At 46.3% G+C, this 25,080-nt stretch overlaps 1 protein-coding gene across 1 annotated transcript; it reads right to left on the reverse strand.

Annotated features, from left to right (window-relative positions):
- Positions 1 to 449: 449 nt before the first annotated feature.
- On the reverse strand, positions 450 to 22,302 carry LOC146341745 (vomeronasal type-2 receptor 26-like). The gene is made up of 8 exons (XM_084807647.1): positions 22,278 to 22,302; positions 21,858 to 22,045; positions 18,296 to 18,535; positions 15,818 to 16,000; positions 13,502 to 13,648; positions 11,091 to 11,318; positions 4,605 to 4,731; positions 450 to 1,348 (listed from the first exon to the last, which is right to left on the reverse strand). Exons 1-8 carry the CDS (start codon positions 22,300 to 22,302, stop codon positions 450 to 452), a joined length of 2,037 nt encoding a protein of 678 aa, XP_084663773.1.
- Positions 22,303 to 25,080: the final 2,778 nt, after the last annotated feature.

The raw sequence follows: 25,080 nt of genomic DNA on the forward strand, positions 1-25,080 counted from the left end.
AAACCTAGTACAGCTCGAAGGATGGCAATGGCGGCCATAGCAGCCCGGCAGCAGCCGGCCAGGGGACCAGTCGCCACTGCCGGAAACGCCACTGCCGAATCCGTCGCATCAGCTCCAGGTAAGTGCTGTCCCGGGGGATTCCGTGGTGGGGGGTGGGGGAGCAGGAGGCCATTCCACCATGGATTCCAGGGGGGCGGATTCTACAGAATCCCGCCTCACTGGAATCTGTGGTGGAATTCTCCGCCATCCCTAGTTGGGGCACAGACTTGAATTACTGTGATGTTGAATGGTTTGCTTTGGATTCGTACTGAGATCATTCTATTGCATTTGAGATTGGACCCCAGTACTGCTTTTCCCACCCTTTTATTGACTTTGAATGCTACTCCATTTAATACACACATTTTGAGGTGAAACTACTGATTTTGACAGTCTTTCACTGTCTTTCACATTCATTTTGCCCTTGTTATTTGCCCTCTGATGTTCAGTTCAGGCCTGAACAAAAGGATGTAGCATTTGGGAAAAAAGATGCAAGAAAGTATGCCAGCGCTGGAAGTTAGGATAGAGAAGATCTCCACAGCCACTAAATATTTCCCTTTGGTGCTCAGATAGGCTGGAACAAAGGAGAGCCAAACACTACAAAAGACCAACATGCTGAAAGTGATAAATTTGGCCTCATTGAAACTGTCTGGCAACTTCCTGGCTGAGAAAGCTACTGTGAAGCTGACAATGGCCAGAAAGCCCATGTAGCCCACAACGGAGTAGAACATGATGGTAGAACCTTCATTACATTCTGCTATAATGTCTCTATTCAGTGAATGACTGTCCATATCTGGGAATGGAGGAAATGTACTTAGCCAAATTATGCAAATTCCTGCTTGAATAAAGGAGCAGGAACTGATTATCAAATTTTCAACCCTTTTTCCGATCCATTTCCTCATTCTGGATCCTGGCTTGGTGGCCATAAAAGCCAGAACCACAGTAATGGTTTTTGCCAAAAGAGCAGAAAGAGCAACCAAGAGGATGATGCCAAAAGCTGTTTGCCGGAGGAGGCAGGCAATCTGCTTTGGCTCTCCAATGAACAGTAATGAGCAGAGAAAGCAAAGAAGGAGGGAGATGAGCAGGATGTAGGTGAGGCTCTGGTTGTTGGCTCTTACGATGGGAGTGTCCTGGTGCTTCACAAAGGTTCCAAGGACCAAACCTGTGGTCAGAGCAAGAGCAACAGCAGTCAAAGCCAAAGTGATCCCCAAGGGTTCCTGATAGGAGAGATAGCTTATAACCTTGGGAATGCATTGATTTTGTTCTAGATTGGAATAGTGAAGTCCTGAACATTCAATGCAGTAATCCATATCTGGAAGGAAAAAACAGTGCTTTTATATCAGTGATAGAGAGCTGCCATCTAGCAAGATGGCAGAGACCTTAAAGCAACAGTGTAGAATAATTCAAAGATCCTGTACTTATCAGACAGCACTGCCCACATACATCTGCATTAATCTATATCTAGAAAGCAAAGATATATATAACAAAATAAGCCTTTAATATGAGAGAGCACATGGTAGGGATGTCAGAGAATTCCGCCACGGATCTCGGTGAGATCGAATACCACGGATCTCGGTGAGTGCATTCGACTCCCCGAAATCTGTGGTGGAATGAGGCCCCCGCCCCCCCAACCCACGAAAGGCACGCAAAATGGAGCACTTAGCTGCTGCCGTCCGCGTTACCTTGCCGTCCGCATTACTTACCTTGCGGCCGCCATTCGCTTCTTCATCATAGCCGTGATAGGCTACGTAAGTATTTACTTAGCCTATCACGGCAAGCCAAAAAAACAACAACAACAGCGTACGCAAAGATTTACGTAGGCTATTACGGTGAAAAAAGGGGAATGCAAATAGCGTAGTGGGCGCCATTTGCATTCCTTTTTTCCCTGCTGTTTTAGCCTATGTAAATATTTACGTAAGCTATTATGGTAAAAAAAAAAAAAAAAAAGGAACCCAAATAGTGCCCACTACGCTATTTACGTTCTCCTTTTTCTCGCTGTAATAGCCTACGTAAATATTTATGTAGGCTAAAATGGCTAAAAATAGGGAACGCAAACGGCAGCTGCCATAGCCACCGCCATTAGCGTACGCTGTTTTTCATCTTTTTTTTTGGCTTGCCGTGATAGGCTACGTAAATACTTACATAGCCTATCACAGCAGCTTAGCTGGAGGCAAATGGCGGCTGCTACGGTGGCCGCCATTTGTGTCTCCAGCAGCCCATCCGCGGCTGGAATTCCGGCTGCGGAAGGCCCTGGCCAGTGGACCTGTGGAGCCACTGCGGAGCGGAGCCGGCCCACAGATGATTCCAGGGGGAGGGACGGAGCGCCTGCCCCCCACCGCAAATCCAACTGCGAAAAGGTAAGTGACTTTCGTACATCCCTAGAACATGGTGCTTTGTGGTGTATCATGTAATGCATGAACTGTGAGCCAGGACCTCTGTGTTTAAATCTGACGGGAATCTCACCTGGAAACCACACGCACACACACACCCTGACAATCTCTAGCGGCACAGTCGGCCTCAGCACGTGCCATGCCACTGCCTGACTTAAGCAAACAAAGACTTTCCCATCAGGCTGCCACCTGTGCACCTGCCCCTGTTGAAACTACCAGTCATTTTTAACATCTTCCACCCTACCATCTTCGATTCTGGCAGTAGCAGCCACAGAATCCTATTGTAGAATCTTAGCTCCCACTCTATTCCAGAGTGTCAGTCAAAGCAGAGGACAACTGCCATTTCAAATCCTCTGAAATGCAATACCCAATATGACAGAAGCTGGAACTCCACTCTAAAGTAAGATGTCAGTGGTGGCTGAACCTGAGTTGGGCAGGCAGTTGTGGGGGAAGTTGGCAGGGCATGGTCATTTCACCACCCATCTCCATTTGCCACCTGAGGCAGGTGGCTTACCGAACCTGATGGTAGGGCTGGTCTTGGGTGTTGTGTTTACCTGGGTTTTCTATTGGAAGGCAGGCACTGGAGGATTATGGAATTTTGCAATATTTGAGTTTATTTACAAATAGGCAGGCTGAACATAGTTGGAGAAAACACTGCAATAGCAACCCTGCCTTTTCCACATCAGATCTCCAGACAGGAGATATAATCCTTGGATGCATCCTTCTTTTTGTGTCCCAAATGTTCTTGTACTTTTACCCATTCACACCAAGCTTGTGCCCTCCTTCTAGCTAGAGGGGGTGAATACGGATAAGTTACCTTCTCCAACCAACTCCATGGATTTTCTTTAAATTCATTGGATTTTCTTTAAATTCCATAACAGAAGATGGGCCTGAAAACTTTGCCACTGACTATTATGGAACATTTTTAGTCATTCTGGCCCCATGAATCTTCTCCAGTCGAGCTCCTCAGAAACGTAGAACAATCTGTCTGTCTGTCTGTCTGTCTATCATCCATCCATTAGAACTGTATATAGTAAAATTTTCGCAGACACTATATTCATTCTTCCTGGCATCTAGCTTTCTATAAAGAATGCTTGCTTTCTTTCTTTCTTTCTTTCTTTCTTTCTTTCTTTCTTTCTTTCCTTCCTTCCTTCCTTCCTTCCTTCTTTCTCTCTCTCTCTCTTTCTTTCTTTCTTTCTTTCTTGTTTGAGAAAACATTTAAACATAGAGAAGTTAGAATTTTGTGACTGACATAGATTCAGAAACAGCTATCATGATCCAAAGCATGCAACTTTATTTGATGACACATTACCATGTTCTTTGTCAGCAGCTGCTTATAAATACTTCTTTCTTCCTTCATAGAATCATAGAATAGTAGGGTTGGAAGGGGCCTATAAGACCGTCGAGTCCAACCCCCTGCTCAATGCAGGAATCTAAGTCAAAGCATCCCTGATAGATGGCTGTCCAGCTCCATTTTGAATGTCTCCAGTGTGGGAGACCCCACTACCTCCCTAAGTAATTGGTTCCATTGTCTCATTGCTCTAACAGTCAGGACATTTTCCTGATGTTCAGCCAGAATCTGGCTTCCTGTCACTTCAGCCCATTCTTCCATGGCCTGCACTCTGGGATGGTTGGGAAGAGATCCTGCCCTCTCTCTCTGTGACAACCTTTCAAGGACTTGAAGAGCTCTATCACATCTCCCCTTAGTCTTCTCTTCTCAAGGCTAAACATGCCTAGTTCTTTCAATCTCTCCTCAGGGCTTTCTTTCCAGTCCCCTGATTCCTTTGTTGTCCTCCTCTGAACCCTCTCCAGTTTGTCTGCATCCTTCTTAAAGTGTGGCACCCAGAACGGAATACAGTACTCCAGATGAGGCCTAACCAGTGCTGAGGATAGGGGACTAGTACTTTCCTTTACTTTTGAAGGAGAATTCCAACTAAAACAAACCAACAGCAATCCAATGTTTAGAGTGTCAAAATGTGTGACCAAGCATAACTAGGCCTGCATAAAAAAGAGAGGTTTCCATCCTTCTGTAAGAAGTGTTGTACCTCTAGCCTGATATTCAAGGGCCAGTAATGTGTTCCTACTCCTTCCAGACCAAAGGCCATGCTCATTTTCATTATATCTGTTTTGCTGGATATGATATGATATGATATGATATGTAGTATGCTTGACTCCTACCGTTCTGATTAGAAATCTTCCCTTGAGGACATGGGGCACAATCATAACAGCAAAAAGGCTCCCCTTCCTTCTTTTTCCTGATGTAACCAGGATGGCAGTTGTCATTACATGCAGAAATGGGCAGCACCTAACAAAACAGAAACATCAGTGGAGAATGGTTAGGACTGAGAAAAATAGATTTTGATAGGTGCCATTTCTCTTTTGCATATAAAGAAACATGGTGTTCCAAATGGGGTAGATTTTACTGATTGATTGATAATAATTGTATACCATTTGATATAATAAAATCTCTAAGCAGATGACATACAAAAGTATTTAAATCACCGTCAAAATAAGGGATGTCAGAGAAATCCGATGCGGATCGGGACCACTTACTTCTGCTCCAGGAGGATTGGAGGTGGAACAGCACTCAGCTGCTTCTTGCCAGCCAGAGCCATTCGCCTCCTCCCTGTCACTGCCGATTGCCATATGTTTTCTTTAAAAATAAAAATAAAAAATGGCGATTGGCAGGATGTGCCCATAGACTTAGATGCAAATTGAGTCATGACTCTTGCGTCTGAGTCTATGTGTGACCTCCCTGTTTTGCCACCCTATCTCTATTTTGACTATTTTTTTAAAAAGCCAACAGAACCTGCACAAAACAACCTATGATTTGCAAGTGACAAAGTGATAATGGCACATATATACTTGTGACAGCGCACATGCATCAGCAGTACAAGGAAGGAGAGAGCCTTTGAGGGTTAATATTTAAAGGTTCTTTAAGGAAGCCTGAGCTTGAAAAGTGTCAGTGTCTGTGTGTGTGTGTGTGAGAGAGAGAGAAAGAGAGAGAGAGTGAGAGAGGTGGGTGGGTTTTGACAAAATGTATCTGGAGTTATTAGAGGACTTAGGAGCCATCTGTTTGAATCTGAAGCCCTCTTCCTGCTTTACCTGATGGTGTGGAGGCCTGATGTGGGCAGGGGTACATGGGCACATATGTAAGCTCTCTGCCCAATGTAAGCTCTCTGTCCAATAGGGAAGGCGGAGAATTTCACCACGGATTTCAGTGAGGCTGAATACACTGGCATTCGGCCTCCCGAAGTCCATGGTGGAACAGCCTGACACCCCCCTCACCCCCCGTGGATCCCCACCGGCATGAGACTTACTTGGGCCGGAAGGTTCTGGATGGCGAAGGCTCAGAGGCGGCTTCGGTGGCGGCGGCGGTGGCGGTGGCGGCTGGTCTTCCGACCGGCTGCTGCTGCTGCCATTTGCAGTCTTGTCTTTTTTGTTTTTTACCTAGACGTGATAGTCTATGTAAAGACTTGTGTAGCCTATCATGTCTGGGGTAAAAAACAAAAACAAAACCGCGTACGCAAATGGCGGCGGCTCTGGCGGCCGCCATTTGCGTTGCTTATTTTTTGCCATTTTAATCTACATAAATATTTACGTAGGCTAAAACGGCAAATCAGAAAGGAACACAAGTAGCGCCCACTACGCTATTTGCATTCCCCCCTTTTTTTCCGCTGTAGTAGTCTAAGTAAATATTTACGTAGAGTAAAACGGCAAAAAATAAGGAAAGCAAAAGGCGGCCACCGTAGCAGCCAGCATTTGTGTATGGGTTTTTTTTTTTTTGCCGTGATAGGCTACGTAAATATTTACGTAGCCTATCATGGTGAAATACAGGGATGCAAACGGCGGTGGCTACGGCAGCCACCATTTGTGTCCCTGCTGCCCAGGGGCCGGATGTCCGGCTGCAGTCAGCCGTGATAGGCTACGTAAATGTAGCTACGTAGCCTATCACGGCTGAATAAAAAAACAAAAACAAAACTTAAAACTTAAATGTTTACATAGACTAGACATGCCAAAATAAGGAATGCAAAAGGTGGCGCCACCATTTGCGTACGTGCAGTTTTTTTTTTTTTACTCAGCCATGATAGGCTATGTAAACATTTATGTAGCCTATCACGTTTTTTTGCTTTGTTTTTTTTTTATACTGGAAATGGCGGTGGCGGCAGCCAGTCGGAAGACCGGCCGCTGCAGCCGATGGAGCCGCCGCCTCCAGGGAGATTCGCCCAAGGTAAGTCCCGTCCTGGGTGGGGGGCGGGGGGGGCAGACCGTTTCACCACCAATTCAGCCTCCCCAAGATTCGTGGCGAAATTCTCTGACATCCCTAATATAAAGTGCAGTCCAGGTGGCCTGATTCAGATTCCAACCACAGCAGGGGGGAGCACAGTTTTAAAGTCCCCTAAGCACCCCTCATGCTAGGATCCCTAGCATGAGAAAATCACACCAGCTAAAGGTAGGATAAAGGTTTATGAAGGTAAAAATAAAGGGGTAGAGGGAAGGGGAGGAATGGAAGTAGCAAGTTGCAGAAGAGCATACAGGGCCAAATTGATTAAATATACACAGAGAGCTTTATCAACACACACCCAAATGAAATAATAAAGCTGTCTGGCATATCCTTAACATATCTAAGTATGGCTCTCCCAGGATAGTACCCAGCTGTCAGGAGGTCCAGAACCAGCAGGACGAAGGGAGACACCATGCCTCTGCCTAAGCCCTCTTTTAAAGTCCAGCCCTGGCAACCCAGGGCAGATTTTCCTCTAGCCAAGCACTGGTTCATCCCCTGGCTGGATGGCCCTTGCATCCAAGAGGCTGGAACTCCCCACCAAACCCAGTTGTTGTCACTCCCCAATTAACAGGGATGGCACCTGGCCCTGAGAAAAGGGCCGAGCCGCCTCTAGATAACATATAGTACTATCCCAGGTGGTTGCATTGCATTAGACAGGACAACATGGCCTAATCTCATGATTGAAAACAGGCCATCCTTCTGGACAGACATCGATTTCCTTGCAAAACCATTTGACAGCACTGAGGTACTTTCAGCATTCTAGCTTCAGGATGACACTGAGCATGTATGACACAGCTTTGCCAGCATTTGACGCCATTGTCTATAATGGGACAGAAAAAACCTTAATATTTTTTGAACAACTGCTCAGAGCATTGCCAAACCACTGAAAGGCATACCTCTCCAACAAGCAAGAATAAGGTCTTTTATTTTATAAAAGAATATTTTATTCTGCCCCCCAACCCACCCTGCGGAACTCCCCGGGATGAAGCTTACCTGTGGCGGATTCAGCGGCAGCTTCGGTGGCGGTGCGGCAGTGGTGGCACCGCAGCAGTGGTGGCGGAAGGTGTGGCGGCGGGTGTGGAAGAAGGTGCGGCGGTGGAGGAGGCAGGGGCAGTGGCGATGGGCGGCGGCGGAAGGTGCGGCAGGTGCAGCATTGGCGGGGGCGATGGCGGGAGCAGCAGTTGCGGCGGAGGCAGGGACGGGGGCAGCTGATCTCCTGGCTGGCTGCAGCTGGGCGCAGCGAACGCAAATGGCAGATATGGAGGCCGCCATTTACGTTCGCTATTTATAGCTGTTCTAGCCTACATAAATATTTATGTAGGCTAGAACGGCGAAAAATAGCGATGGCGGCCGCTGTAGCCGCCGCCATTTGCGTACGCGTTTTTTTTTACTTTGCCGTGATAGGCTACGTAAATATTTATGTAGCCTATCACTGTTAAGTACAGGGACGCAAACGGCGGTGGCTACCGCCACTGCCATTTGCATCCCTGCTGCCCAGCAGCCGTATGTCCCCGTACAGAATCCCCACGGAGCGGAGCCAGCTGGGCAGGATTCCGCAGGGAGGGATGGAGTGTCTCCCCCCCATCAAGGATTCCGGGGTGAGGGAAGGCATGCCTCCCCACCACCGCGAAGCAGATACGCGAAACGGTGACTTTTGTACATCCCTAATGATAAGCCATGCTGGAGTTGGAGAAAAAAGTATAAACGTGCCCATCTTAAGCACTATTTAAGGTGTAGGAGAATTCTGGCATAGATTCTAGTGAATTTGCCCCCCTGCAATCCGTGGCGGAAGGGAGCAACCCGCCCCACCACCAAGTAAAATCCTCCGGAACGGAGCCTACCTGGCTGCGGCTCCAGTGGCGGTGGCGGCAGCAGCGGCTTCACCCGCTGCCAGGCTGCAGCCACAAATGGCAGCCGCTACGCCGGCCGCCATTTGCATCCCTGCCAAACCGTGATAGGCTACGTAAGTATCTATGTAGCCTATCACGGCTCAGAGCAGGGACGCAAATGATGGCTGCTACACCATTTGTGTCCCTCCTCTGAGCCGTGATAGGCTACGTGAATATTTACGTAGCCTATCACGGCAAAAGCGGGGATGCAAATGGCGGCCGCTATGCCATTTGCGTCCCCAGTCTGAGCTGTGATAGGCTACGTAAATATTTACGCAGCCTGTCACAGCTCAGAGAAGGGATGCAAATGGCGGCCGCTACACCGGCCACCATTTGTGTCCACAGACCTGCCCCAGCTGGATGCCCGGCTGTGGATGAACCCAGCTGGTGGCTCCACCCAGTTGCCGTAGGCCAAAGCCAGCCTGGGAGGATTTTGGGGGAAGGGACGTCACGCCTACCCCCCACCGCAGATGCCCCGGACGAAACAGATACATGTTTTCGTACATCCCTAAAATGTGCTCAACTTAAGCACTATTTAACAGGCTGTACCAGTGGCAATTTTTCAGATTGATTTGAATGCCTGTACAATTGTAGTAGGGATGTACGAAAGTCACTTACCTTTTCGCACCTTGGCTTCGTGGTGGGGGAGGTGCTTCGCTTCTCCCCCCGAAGTTCAGGCGAGGGGGGGGAGGCGTCCCACCTCACCTGGCCAAAATTCAGGCTGGGGCCGGAGGTGCCCCGCCTCACCCGGCCGAAATTCAGGCCGGGGGGGAGGCGCCCCGCCTCACCTGGCCGAAATTCAGGCCGGGGAGAAGCACCCCGTCTCCCCGGCCGCGAAAGAAAAAGTAAAACAAAACAAAACAAAACAAACCCTGTGATAGGCTATGTAACGATTAATGTAGCTTATCATGGCTAGATTTCCAAAGTCAGCCATGATAGTCTACGTTAATCGTCATGTAGCCTATCACGGGTGACTTTGGGAAGAAAAAAAAAACGCGTACGCAAATGGCGGCGGCCCATGGGCGCCGCCATTTGCGTTCCTTATTTTGGCACGTCTAGTCTACGTAAAGATTTATGTAGACTATGGCGAAAATAAGGGAACTCTCTTTGTGTTGCCCTTATTTTCGCCGTAGTCTACGCAAATCTTTACGTAGACTAGACGTGCCAAAATAAGGAACGCAAATGGCGGCGCCCATGGGCCGCCGCCATTTACGTAAGCAATTTTTTTTCAAAAGTCACCCGTGATAGGCTACGTGATGATTTACATAGCCTATCACAGCTGACTTTGGAAATCTAGCTGTGATAGGCTACGTAAATCGTCACGTAGCCTATCATGGGTGAGTGTTTGTTTGTTTGTTTTTACTTTTTTATTTTGTAATGGCAGCGGCGGCAGCCGGTCAGGAGACCGGCCACTGCCCCTACTCTTGACGAAACCCGGCCGAACCGCCGCTGGGACCCGCCGCCGAGAGGGACATTCGCTGAAGTTAAGTCCCATCCTGGGGGGGGGGTGGGGGGCCAGCGGAGAATTTCCCCAACACTTTCGGGGGGCCGAATGCCTCGGCGCTCGGCCTCCTGAAGATTCGTGGAGAAATTCTCTGCCATCCCTAACTTCTAGACCTCATAAGTAGGGATGTCAGAGAATTCCGCCACGGACTTCAGTGAGGCCGGATTCTTTAGAATACAGTGCCCTGGAATCCATGGCGGAACGGCCTCCCACCCCGCCACCCCACGGAATCCCCTTGGGATGGAGCTTACCTGGCAGCGTTGGTGGTGGCGGCAGCAGCAGCAGCTCCGGCTTGTCTCCCGGTCACTGCCAGGCTGCTGTGGCCACCATTTGAATGGCTGGCTTTGTTGACATAGTATTTACATAGTATTTACGTAGCCTATCGCAGTAAAGAGCATGGGTGGAAATGGCGGTCGCTACCCCATTTGCTACCTGCTCTTTGCCATTTGTGTCCCTGCCTTTTGCCATGTTAGGCTACGTAAATACTTGCACTATGCCTATCATGGCTTACTGCAAGGAGGCAAATGGCAGCCGCTAAGACGGATGCCATTTGCAGCCGCAGCAGCCTGGCTGCGGCCAGAACACCGGCTGCGGCCGGCCCCGGCCAGCGGCTCTGCAGAGCCACTGTGGAGTGGAGCCGGCGGGGGAGGATTTTGGGGGGAGGAATGGAGTGCCTCCCCCCCACCATGGATGCCCCGGAACGGAGCCAGGTAAGACTGTCATGCATCCCTACTCATAAGGAAGAATACAGATGCTTGGTTTCCAGCTGAACTGGTGTCACTGGTAGAAGCAACACAATTTTGAGGCTTATACTGTGGAACTTCTCTCTGTGTGTGCCTAAGCTAAAGGGGAACTCCCACACCACTTTAATTCCTTTGTAGTTCTATTGTTGTACCCCACCTATGTATGTTGAACATGACAGATGATGTCAAATAAGTTTAAACAAACAATTCCTGCTACATCTTGCATGCTTTCTTCTGTCTCACCTGGTCAAACATCCTGGGCCACACAATGCTTTTATCATGGACTGTTAACCTTTTTCCAGGAGGGGCTACTGGACTGAACATTCCCACTTTAACTCTCACAAAAGACTGATTGGGGAAAATTATCCAGTTTGTAACATCAAATCCTGTGACTGTATCTCCATTTTCATCAAACTGTATCATCTCTCCTGCGCTGTTGTTGAATAAGATGCTCCTTAGAAAGGGATGGAGCTAAATTCAAAGAGGAAAAGATACTAATGGACAACCAAGTATTCTCACAATTACATTGACAAGTAGCTATCTTAGATATGTGGAGCTTATTTTGGATATGTCTCACTCTTGCTTCCTAAATGCTTTAAGTTCTGTGTCTGGACAGATGCAGAATCTTTCCTTTGAGGGAAACTGGGGTTTTCTGCCCCAGTTCCTAACTATGTAGAAAAAAGAGATTTGTGGCAGACCATTTTGGGTAACTGGGGGTTGAGGCATGTCCTCCTTCTCCATTCTGTTTTGTGATCCTCCAGAAAAATACGTTACTCACAGAAATGGAGAGGAGACAATGAGTCATCAAACAGTATAGGTTATTGGAAAGGATGTGCGTGCGCGTGTGTGTGTATACACACACATACATCACACATACGGGTGTGTTAAATATGCAGACAACTCTAATATAAAAATAAAAACAAAGTTTAAATAAAATATTACAAACAAGGTTAAAAACATATATAAACAGTCCTCAAGTATACCCTACATACCTGTTATTATAATTGGTATCTATACCAGGCTATACAAATTTTGTAATGCCCCTATTCCATACGTGTTCATAGATCTCTTTAATCTGTTTGTAATATTTTATAAAAACTTTGGTTTTTAAATTTTATATTAGAATTGATGTTTAACACACACACACACACACACTCACACACTCACACGCACACACTTTCCTATAGCCTCTACCATTTGGTGGTTTTTGTGTGGTTTAGGATATTACCTTTTCCCTGCGAGGAGGCAATGAGTGACATGATCTCTCTTTCCCCTAACCCTTAACGCTAATAACTCATATACTGTGCCTTTAAGAAAGGCTCCATTGAGAAGCTGGGAAGAGGTACACATGTAGCTTTTGTGGCTTTTAATGTCTAGATGACAGAATACATCTGGTACAGGCTTACCATCTCCACAGCCACTTCCCTATCCCCCAAAATAAGAGATGTGCTTTTGATTGAAAATACCTCCCATGTAAGCACGTTCCATGGCTCCAGCTTTCTTCCAGACCCCCGTAATTTCTGTTTGGATCTTGAGACATGCATGAAATGTAGAGCATGTGCCACAGCAAAGGCAGCATTGTACACATTGTAGCTGTAACCAGTCATACCCATTTCAAAGAAAGTTCCAGGGAGGCTCTCCAGTTTCTCCTCTCCACTGCAGTCTTTCTGGAATACTCCACTCTCAAAGGGACTTTTCAATGAACAGTTGAAGGTCTTCTCCCAGAATACCTTCATAAAGCCATCTTCTTTTGCCCAGGAAGGATTTACACTCTGAAGACATTGCCTGAATCCTAACGGTTCCTTTGAGTGAATTGCAAAGGATAGCATCCCATGGAGGGACTGTATGTCATGATGTGCTACTGCGGTGCTTTCTGTGAAATCCCAATATGTGGTCATAATCCATACCTTATTTATAGGTGAGTCCAGCACAGCCCTTTGAAGGAACAAGCTTATTTTAAATATAGATGTATGTGCGGTATCAGCAAGAAACACATTGGCTTTGGTTTCCATGAAAGCTGAATTTTCTCCCCATTCATTATACAACAACCCTGCCTTTTCACCATGTTTTTCGAAGTCTTGGAATTTTTCTATAAAGGCAACACAGATGCCTCCCTGTGAAAGCATTGGCAGTAATTTCTGCAAACGACGTTCTCCATGGATATTATCCACAGTAAAGAGCCCAATCCATGTCCAGTTGAATTGCACAAGTAACTGGACAATCCCTTGGTACTGATGAGCATTGTTTGGGACCATCTGGTATAAATACCAGAATAGAGATTTGTCACCCCATGCTGGGGAAAAAGGTCCTGTAGTGAGCTGAAAGAGAAGGCAGATGTATTTTATGGATGGACAAGTAACTGGGCAATCCCAATGTACTGATGAGCCTCATTTGGGACTATCTGGTATTAAGAATGGAATCACAATTTGTCCCTCCATGCTAGGGAAAAAGGGCCAGAAGTGAGCTGAAATCATATGGATAAAAAGCTTCATGGATAAATGTGGGCTAGAACTCAAAAACCACAGGTTAAGTTTTAGATAAATGAAGTTCATAGAAATGTAAACAATTACAGCTGAGAAACAATTCAATGAAGTGGACCAAACTTGTTTAGCTAGACAATTCACATTCCTTTCTGGAATGCAGGGCTGGCTCACCCATGAAGCAGGGTGTGACATCTCTATCAGGGATGGAGCGGGAATAGCAGGAATTTGCACCACTCCACTTCTCTCCCCACCCCCATCTCTGCCCCCTCGGAACTCTTGTGAGACCCAGCTGAGCTCCTGCAAGACCTGCATGAACTCCTGCAAGTGACCCATAGACCCAACACAGTGGTGGCAAAGGGAAGGGGGACACGGTACAGGGAAAGGGAGTGGCATCCCCTCTATCTTGCATCAGTCCTGCTGGAATGCTTGGACCAGGGCCACCCAGAGGAATCTGGGGGCCTGGGGCAATGGAATTGAAGGGGGGGCTATCACACACCAAAATTACAATCCTTTTGAAAATATGTATATACTTGAAAGACCATAAATCCCATTAAAAATTCCCAGCTTCTCAAACAACTATAGCATCCATCCATCCATCCATCTATCTATATCTATCTATCTATCTATCTATCTATCTATCTATCTATCTATCTATCTATCTATCTATCTATCTACCTACCTATCTACCTACCTATCTACCTACCTACCTACCTATCTACCTACCTATCTACCTACCTATCTACCTATCTATCTTCAAGCAGAAAAAAGAGGAATTTAGCCAGGAATATGTGTTCTAAGGCAGCTTATCTATGACTGGAGGAAAGTGGGGGGAGGGGGGAACCCATTTCACACACAGGAAAACTGAGGCTGCAGGCAATTGAAGTCAGTGCTGAGTATGGTTACATAATCACAGGGTTGAAAATAATAATTTTTTTGAAGACAGCAAATCAGCAAATACACACCATGAGGAACTTGGTTAGAAATATATGGTCTCAGGCATTACTTTGCACCACCAAAAGAAGGGAAAGAGTAAAAACAGACTGAGAAGCAATGCCTCGCACCACAGAATGGAGGCCCATTAATTACTTAAGGCAAGTATAATGGAAGACAAAAAAGGCCCCAATTCAAAACCAGTTCCGATCACCCAGCCCATCTCCACCCCAATTTATCCAGTATAGTAACTTTTTATAGCAGAGGCCACTTAAAGATTGTTTTTGAGTACTGGGGCAGGGGGTTGGGGGTGGGAGAGAGAGAGAGAGAGATGGTGTAAACAGGATGGGTACAAAGATTATTGTTGCAGTTTACAACCCAGCACCACCTATGGATTTTTCTAGACACCCACAACAGAGACTGGAAAGATTTTTAAATGAAGAACATGACAGTATAACTATGAAAAAATAAATAGTGATGGTCTGCTCGCTCTCTCTCTCTCTCTCTCTCTCTCTCTCTCTCTCTCTCTCTCTCCCCCCTCCCCCCTCCCCCCTCCCCCCTCCACTTTCTACACGTGAAGAAGGGTAGAATGGAAATAAAGCAGATGCTGTGCCTCAGTCACTCCACCCACTCCATTCAACTGGGCTGGGACCCCCCAACACACCCACAGTGGCTCTGATTGGCCACTCATTGGCCAGCCAGCCACCTCCATTTACTGGCCGGCCAGCCACCTACTCCATTTACTGGCCGGCCAGCCAGCCTCCTTCCTCTGTGCATCCCTGCCCCTATGATCCCAAACCACCCGCCCCTTGTGGAGGGGAGGGTCCATCTTTGATTGGCCAGCTCACGCTAACGCCATTTTTTGTGGCGTTTCCCCTATCAATTAGGGGGGCTAGTCCTGCATGGTGCTGGGCACCAGGTAGACTCCAAAGCCTTTCTGGGCCAGGAAAAGGCCCTGGAGCAGCAGGAATGTTCTGAGGATGTGCAAGCATGTTTGTTTGTTTGTTTGTTTTTGTTTAAAAAAATGCTCTCCTTCCCTTGGCTCATGTGAATAGCGTGCATTTTGTTAAAATAAAATAAAATAAAATAGCTCTTGTCTGGGGAGGGGGCTGCTGCATTGGGGCCCAGGACAAACTGCCCCCTTTGCTCCCCCTGCCCCCAGCAGTCCTGGCTGGGGCAAATCAAAACATGTTCACCTGGAACCAAAATGATAGTAGAGTTGGCTCCAGGTGTCCCTCCCTTTAGCAAGGGCAGGGTGGGACGGCGGGGGAGATTGTATAAACCAGGTGACTTGACAGAAAAGCTCTTCTCTCTGGCCCACCCTTTCTAATTTCAGTTAGGGAAATTAGGGAGAGAGACAGTATTTTGGCAAGCTTATGTTACAGACCCTCAGTTCTTTAGCTTCTCGGTCTTTAAGGCATGAAGGTCTCTATAGATAGGTGCTTTTACCATTAATTGGACCTGAAAACAGATTGACAGTTAATGCAGCTATTGAGGAGCAGGTGATTGGAATGTATTACAATAGCCCTGACTCATCTGCTCTGGTTTCCTGCTCACCTCGGAGCCCAAAGTGCTGGTTTGACCTACGCAGCTCTTCATGGCCCGGTGTCTTGGGATTTCATGAAACACGGATTCCCTTATGTGCTTACCCATGGCCAATGAGGCCTGGGTTTGCCTGTCCCCTTTTCCAGAGCTTTGTAGGCTGGCCACTAGGGAGAGGAACGTTCTTGGAGATGCCACCTGGGTATGTAGTGCCTTCCCAAGGGAAGATCACCTCCTAACAAAATTGTATTACTTTCAGTTACAGGTTAAGACTTTTGCTGTTCTCATTTCTGCTCCCCAGGCTTTTAATCTATGATATTCAATCCCCATGACACTTTCTGAGGTTCGAGGGTCTGCATTTATTAAGGGGTCTTAGCTCTTCATTTCTGCTGTATTATATTATGTTGCCATTTGTGCTGCTTTTTATTGTGCTGGCTGTGTGTTCTCTTGATTTTATATTGTTTGCCGCCACCTTTTATTGATTGGCATCTCATGAATATAAATACAAATAAATATAAATAGAGGTTAGTAATGGATGGATAACAGTGGCCAGGCTATTTTTTTTCTCTAGGAGATATTGTAGTTTGCTCACCAGCCTAAGCTAATGAACTTTACTGTGTATGCCACAGGATGAAATGTGCATTCATTTCAAAAACAAATGATGAAATGAGTGTATCATCATCTGTATTGCACTATAAGGTAAAACGAATGTACAAAAGAATCCACAATTATCTGCTAACCATTAGCTCCCATTGAAGAAACATCAGCTATCCATCTGAAGGTGTTAACCAAGGATCTGCCTACGAAAGGAGATGATCAGCCAGCTGCTTTAATACCAAGTAAAGAAGAGTTTGCATTTGTAAAGTGATTTACAGTGCTTGCGTCTGCTTCATATACATATTCTCTTGATTTTACATTGTTTGCTGGCTTCTTTTATTGATTGGCATCTCATGAATATAAATACAAGTAATAATCACAAGAAAAGGAACTGGCAAGATATATTTAGCATGACCTTTCCCAGTCCCAATGAGAAACCTCGATGCTGCAATCTGTACTGTGCAAAGTCTTCAAAGGTAGTCTTGCACATCATGTATTATAGTATCCCGTCCTAGAGGATAGTAATGGATGGATAACAGTGGCCAGGCTATTTTTTCTCTGGGAGATATTGTAATTTGCTCACCAGCCTAAGCTAATGAACATTACAGTATATGCCACAGGATGAAATGTGCATTCATTTCAAAAACAAATGATGACATGAGTGTATCGTCATTTGTATTGCACTTTAAGGTAAAACAAATGTACAAAAGAAATGAGAACAATGACTGTGAAAACAAAGACATTCATTTTCAGATTTGGTTTTGGAAAATCTGATTAAATTTGGCATGGAGTATTCCTTGGGGAAATAGTAGAAAACCTGAATGCAAGACACTGAAATTACAAGGTGTGCATTCTTGACATTTTGGGTTTTGTGCTATAGAGTTCTGTGTTTCAGGGACGGTTCTGATTAGATTCCGGGGCTGTGGTGCAGCTAGGGTTGGTCTTTGGTGTCTAAGTGCCAGCCCCCCTCCCAAATGACCATTCAGAGAGCAGCAGGTGATGGGGACACAGGAAAGCAAAGCAGACCCTGCATCAGCACCTGGGTGGGGAGTGGAAGCTAGCTGTGGTGATGGTGGAGCCATCTTAAGCAACCTGGGGAATTGGGTTGTGTGCTTCTATGATTTAATTGAGTGGGGGGGGACACAAAAGTGTTGCGACGATTCAGAGAGGAGGGATTTTGGAGGGATCCTGAAAGAGATTGATTGTGGTTTTTCATGTGGTTGCAGTGAAGAGGAGAAGAGCAGGACTTGTGTCTATGCATGGATGTGTACTGCTGCCAAATACTCATTGTCTGCCTAATTTTCTCTTCTCTCTGGGGCACAGTGGTCAAACACCAGAGAAAACTGGCACCTATAGGATTCACAGTGGTCAGATGCCAAATGTCAACACTTGCTTTTCTTTGCCTTGGCTTCCCTCTCATCCAAATACCAATTAAACACAGACTACTTCTTTTGCCTTGTGGGAACACTGAGTGCCTATCTTGTCTGCCTGGACCGGTAAATCTATGGGGAAGGGGGTCAATGGCCATAAGGCTGCCACTGGCCTGGCTAGCCCCAAAGGACAAGTAAATGGCTTTTACTTGTCCTTTGTGAGCACAAGGTGACATCTGAGTCTCAACACACAAAATAACTTCTTTGAGTGCAGTTTTCTGAGCCAACAAAAACGTATTCCTCTTCTCTTCTCTTCGCTCTCACTCTGCCAGCCATTTCCCCATCCCTTTTTCTCTCACAGTCACACCCTAGATCTCTACCTAAACTCTGACTGGGTTTGCACAACATGCTAATCCACACTCAGTGATTGAGTGTGGGCTGTTGTTGAACCATGGGTTGTTGGTTGAACCATGGGTTATTTCTGCCATTTTGGGATGAAGAAGCCAGCTCAGGTCTACAAACCTACCTGTGGAACCTTGTAAGTCTCCAAGATTGTGCTTGTCTCAAGAGAGATGAGAGAGTAAATTCCCCCAATGATGGCTATCAGATTGTTCCGCACGTCACACTTGTAGTTGGGATGAAATCTCTGCATTGTAGAAAGCAGACTAAGGGTGCCCATGTAGGTCATCTGTGGGTTGTAGAAGCTCTCATGGATGCGAAACCCAAGTGTGATATTAATCAGGATGGTGGGATTTTCGTTGATCTCCTTTACAGCGAAAACCAAGGCTAAGTTATGCTGGTAGTTCTTTGACATCACACTGTAATGAAAGATACACACCAAGTCATAAAAAGATCACAATACCTGAAGCATTTTAGATGCTACAGGTAAGAGATGGGAGTACCAGACCACCTTACCTGTCTCCTCAGAAACCTGTACGAGGGTCAAGAAGCAACAGTAAGAACCAGACATGGAACAACCGATTGGTTCAAAATTGGGAAAGTATTACGACAAGGCTGCATATTGTCGCCCTGCTTATTTAACTTATATGCAGAGTACATCATGAGAAATGCCGGGTTGGATGAATCACATGTCGGAATTAAGATTGCTGGGAGAATTATCAACAAACTCAGATACGCAGACGATACCACCCTAATGGCAGAAAGCGAAGAGGATCTCAAGAGCCTCTTGTTGAGGGTGAAAGTGGAGAGTGCAAAAGCTGGTTTGAAACTCAACATTAAAAAAAATGAAAATCATGGCATCTGGCCCCATCACGTCCTGGCATATAGAAGGGGAAGAAATGGAAGCAGTGAGAGATCTTATTTTCTTGGGCTCCAAGATCACCGCAGATGGTGACTGTAGCCATGAAATTAAAAGACGCTTGCTACTTGGGAGGAAAGCTGTGGCAAACCTAGACAGCATAGTAAGAAGCAGAGACATCACCTTTCTGACAAAGGTCTGCATAATCAAAGCTATGGTTTTCCCAGTAGCAACGTATGGCTGTGAGAGGAAGGCTGAGTGCCGAAGAATTGATGCTTTCGAACTGTGGTGCTGGAGAAGACTCTTATGTGTCCCCTGGACTGAAAGGAGGTCAAATCGGTCTATCCTAAAGGAAATCAACCCTGAGTGCTCATTGGAAGGACGGATACTGAAGCTGAAGCTCAAATATTTTGGCCACCTAATGCGAAGAGAAAACTCCCTGGAAAAGACCCTGATGCTGGGAAAGATTGAAGGCAAAAGGAGAAGGGGACGGCAGAGGAGGAGATGGCTAGATAGCATCACCGAGGCAATGAATATGAACTTGAGCACACTCCGGGAGAGAGCGCAGGACAGGAAGGCCTGGTGTGCTATGGTCCATGGGGACACGAAGAGTCGGACATGACTTAACGACTGAACAACAACAACTATTACGCTTTCCCCACTTTTCCTCATATGTGATGAATTTCTAGGTAGTACTTCCTGTTCTTGGTTTCCTCTGGATCAGAGGGCACCGGAGACTTAACTAAAATTTAAATAAGAAAATATTTTATGTACAATATACAGTTCATTGGGATATAGGTAGATCCAAGAAGAATTTGTTGAAAGTAGAAGTTCTGTCATCCCATATGAGGGCCTGAGGGAGAGGAGTGACATCCTTCAGCCCCTTCGCACTTTCCTCTTCCTGCCTGACTTTTTTCACAGTCATCTAATGTCTGTCACCCTAGTGTTAGCTCCAGGGCTGTCACTTTCACAAACCACTCTGATGGATTTCTCAATAAAAAACACAGAGGAACCCACAATTTTCTGCTAACCATTAGCTCCCTTTGAAGAAACATCAGCCATCCATCTGAAGGTGTTAACCAAGGATCTGCCTAGGAAAGGAGATGATCAGCCAGCTGCTTTAATACCAAGTAAAGAAGAGTTTGCATTTGTAAAGTGATTTACAGTTTTTGCCTCTGCTTCATATACATTGTCCAAGGAATCCTTACAATGATCCTGTTATATAGACTAGAACTGGACACCAACTGAAAAGGCTTTCAAACAGGATTCAGCTAATTTAGAGAGCAATCCTATGCCCCTAGACAGCGTCTTGGGGGTCATAGGATTGTTCCATTTCTGGGATCTAACTTCAGAAACAGAAATGACTTCAGAAATGGTGTTCCTCCCTCCCCCTTGTAGCAAGTGTAGTTCTGGCTATGTCTCTGCACTCAGAAATGGAGCACGGAGATGGGGAAAAGGGGGGAAGTCCCGGGGCAGGGAAGGGAGGAGACTGGGGAAGCTGTGTTATGTTCAAAAAGACAAGCATTCATCAAAAGGCACTTCTTAACTTTGGCAAAGTATCATCGGCAGAGTGAGGGTGGGGAAATTCCGATCGATCCAAATGCACTCAAACCTCTGAAATAGTCTATCTATTTTGCTAACAGAAGTAAGTATTAAAACAAACACATTACTTTGGGGAAAATACTGTGGTAGCACAATTGCATTGTAGACACCAGAAAAATAAACTATTTAAGCCTTCAGTAAAAACATGGATTGTGGTGAGATGAGATGAGTTCTTATCGAGACTGGCTGATCACACTGCAATGAAAGTTACGCGCCATGTAATAAAATAATACCAATAGCTGAAGCATTTTAGACAGTTTGTTATAGCCATGATTAGGTCTGATGGGGCATTGGTTGCTCTCCTGAATTATGTGTAGAAGTGGTATTCAAGATTGCATGGCAGTATTTTAGCTCTCTGCTGCTCCTGGAAGTCTTCCTGTAATAACACAGTCCATTTACGTCCCTGTATTTAGCCATGATAGGCTACGTAAGTATTTATGTAGCCTATCATGGCAAGGGAAAAAAAAACCCAGTGTATGCAAATGGCGGCAGCTACCACCATTTGCATACGCTGGGTTTTTTCCCCCCTGCCATGATAGGCTATGTAAATACGTACATAGCCTATCATAGCCGCCATACGCTGGGTTTTTTCCCCCCTGCCGTGATAGGCTATGTAAATACTTACATAACCTATCATGGACTCTGCAGGGACACAAATGGCATCCCTGCGTTAGCCAATATAGGCTACGTAAGTATTTATGTAGCCTATCACGGCTATGAAGAGGAGGAGAATGGTGGCTGCAGGACGGATGCCTTTCGCAAAGCAACGCGGACGGGAGCAGGTATGTGCTCCATTTCGCGTGACTTTTGTGGGTTGGAGGCAGTGGGGAGTTCATCCCGCGCACCTTTCGTGGGTTGGGGGGGCAGGGGCTTCGTTCCGCGATGGATTTCGGGGGGCCAAATGCACTGGCATTCGGCCTCACCGAGATCCATTGTGGAATTCTCTGACATCACTACTTGCTCTCTTTGGCCAAGCTCAGTCTGTGAGGCCTGGCTGTGCTTCTGGAAGTCCAGTCATATGATATGAGAGATCTCCAAGGATTCTACAGTTCTTTGGAAGGGTGAAGAATTAATACTGACAAACAGGAACATCAAGACCCCAAAGGACTATGAGAACTGGAGGATGGCACAATAGAGACATGTGTCCCGTACTGTAGCTGCTGGCAGTAGAGTTGGTCTGTCCTGGATTGAGCTGCCTGTTGAAAGGGACTAGAGAGAACTGTATTACCCAGGCTACATTTGGCTGAAGGTCTGAGATGGAAGAAGTCAGTTTAAGGGCTGCTGAGGAGAACTGCAGCTGCTGGAGACAGGACTTGGAGCACAGGTTGCATAGCGAGAGTGGAGCCCAGCCTTCACTAAACCGCTTTGCTTTTGGAAAGAGTTTCTTGAGGGCTAGGACAAGAACAAGGTCTGTGTCTGGAAGAATACATTTAGGCAAATGGGAAAAAAACAGTTATTCAGCTTTCTTTCAACCCATATGGTCTGTCAGTAGTTAATCTCCTGCATATCATTCCTATGTAAGAATTCATTTTGGAAAATCATAGAATGAAAAAAACAAAAAAACATCAGCGCAAGGCTGCTGGTGCAAAACCAAGCTCCCTGCCACACTGGCTTGTACCCTCCCATAATGCACCACCCCCACCCCTACCTGCGGCGGCTTTGCCAGCTGACATGACTCATGCACCCCCTGCCACCATGCCAGTCGAGCTAAGCTCCCATCTGCGCCTGCTGATCAACCTCTAGCGCTTGCAGATACCACTGCAAGGCCTCCTGCTCCGCCACCTGTACTCCCAGATGTCCCTGACTCTGCCGACTGTCAGGAGAAAACTGGGGAAGCGCACAATGCCGTCGGAGATGCTGAAAGCACCGTGTCCAAGCCAGCCACATCTGGAGTGTCAGGTCACCAGGTGTTATGAAACCAGCCTCCCAATTAATCAAGCACCATCCAAAAGATGACAACTGCAAACACTTTCATCGAAATGGCCAGCTCTTGGTTAGGTGTGGAGCATGTTTCAGGTCTCCCGACATAGTCAGATTGTTTTCACAAAGTACTCAAATGCCAACCCCTGCCCCCAGTCACAAAAGAATGTGGGTGGGAGCATTTACAGGAGTGAGACCATTCAGAAGCATCTGAAACAATACTAGCTGAGTAAAAGTATTAAAACATACCAGCTCTCAGCCTTGGCACCTGTGGAAGCCACACAAGTCTCCTCTATGGGAAAAGCAATATCCAAGACCAATGAAAAACTAGCTGAGTTGGCATCCTCCTCCGGCGCACTTAAGGAGATGCAAAGAAACTGACTCTCAGTGTGTACTCATTTCCTTCAAGAGTAGTTGTAAGTTAGCATCTAGGTGTCCCCCCTCCCCCATCAGTGCAGAATTGGTACATAGGATTGAGATGGACTTTCAGTACTTGACTGCAAATGCCCACAAAGAATTTATGCAGTGCGCTGTCGAAAATGACAGAGACAGACTCACCAAGAAATTGACTGAAGGTACATTGGTGCAGTGCAGTCCCTGAGGTGTGATGGCACTGTGGACTGAACTAGAACTGACAAAATGTATGTAATGGTGAAAGTCACTACAAAATCTGGGGATGAAAAGCAATAGTTTTTAGGTGCTAGTGAACCCTAGCACAAAAGGAGTGCTGGAAGCAGTTGAAGACACCTGCATAGGAATGGCAGAGAATTTCTCCCCGAATCTTCGGGAGGCCGAATGCCAATGCATTCGGCCCCCCAAAATCGGTGGGGAAATTCTCTGCCGGCCCCCCACCCCCCCCCCGTGATGGGACTTACCGTGGCCGAATGTCCCTCTCGGCGGCGGTTTGGCGGCAGTTCGGCAGGGGCAGGGGCAGCGACTGCTGTCCCGGCCAGCTGCCGCCGCCGCCATTGCAAAAAAAAAAAGTGCGGTAAAAAAAAACAACACACCCGTGATAGGCTACGTAAATCGTCACATAGCCTATCACGGGTGACTTTGGAAAGAAAAAAAAAAGCGCGTACGCAAATGGCGGCGGCCCATGGGCGCCGCCATTTACGTTCCTTATTTTGGCATGTCTAGTCTACGTAAGGATTTACGTAGACTACGGCAAAAATAAGGGAACGCTATTTGCGTTGCCCTTATGTTACAAAAATTGTGTTCTTTTCCCTGGTAGACTTTCCAATTCGTTTACCAAGAACGAGAGGAGGCAGAGATCTGGTCCAACACGATTTTATTCTGCAGAATAAGGCAACCCTTGGGGCTAACGCTCCATCAAAGGTTACAATCAAGTGATGTGATTCAAAAGTTTATATAGGCCAGACCTTTGGGGCTGTCTTACGCTTGCGCTGTACTAATCCCTTTGTCTAGCTGAGAGGGAAACAGAAGACAGGCAGCACCTTTGACATATCTAGGCATGCGTAGAGAGGTAGCCTTGTACTCTAGTAAACACATTCTTGGCATTCTTGAGTCTCTGATAAGGCGCTGTGTCTTTGTTTAGCATGGCAGTCTCACACTGAGGTAAAACAGACATAGCCTAGCTTATAAAATCATGGGATAACAGACATACTACAACTGAAATTTCTATAACAGTCCCCCCTCAAAAGGCTTTTCTTAAATCTCATACCTCTCTTTGGTCCAGCAGTGGACTACACACTTAAAGGCACAAACCAGCATCAATAATATCATAACAAACAAGACTGCATTGATTACAAGTTGTTTTAACCATGCAAAATCAGGGAGCCGGGAAGTCAACTATAACCAAGGATCACTTGCTCCTGAATAATTCTGTCCAATCATATCTTGTAGTTTGGCAATTTCATCTTCTATGGTTTTGTTTAAATCATGGAACTTTACTCTACACCCTTGCTTCACTAGGGTGCAGAAGCCACCTTGGCGTGCTAAGAAATAATCTAAAACAAACTGATACTGGGCCACTAGCTGGCTGAGATCTTCAATTTCAGATTGCATGGCCCTTACCATTATGGCTGTGGCACTGATGGTCTCTTCTAAATGGCAAGTGAGGCCTAGGATACTTTTTCTGCAATAATTTTTGGGTATAAACCCAGGGTAAGCAATCTTGTAACTAGTTCACCCCCTACCTTGTTTGGTTCTGAATCTGACAGTTGTTATTACAGTGTCATCACAGTTTTTACTCATTTGTTTTATAAGTTGCCCTATTTTTCTAGTGGTTTGCTACTTTAACGGTGGCCTTCAGGTGGGTCAGCTTCCAGTGTGACCCTCTCTGGTGCAGGTGATGCTTTTATGTGGGTGTGATGGATCCACTTCGTTCTTCTAGCGACTTTTATAGCCGTGTGAGTGGTGAGTAGAACCTGGAATGGACCCTTTCATTTTTCAGTAAGTGGTTCATCTTTCCAGGACTGGATCAGCACCTAATTACCAGGACTGAAATTATGCACTGGAGCATCTAAAGGCAAGGATTCGTATGGTGCTAGGAACCTGTGAAGACAAGACAA

Source organism: Heloderma suspectum, chromosome 6 (genome assembly GCF_057233095.1).
Source record: "Heloderma suspectum isolate Gila_16-S chromosome 6, 16-S_ref, whole genome shotgun sequence".
NCBI lineage: Eukaryota > Metazoa > Chordata > Lepidosauria > Squamata > Helodermatidae > Heloderma > Heloderma suspectum.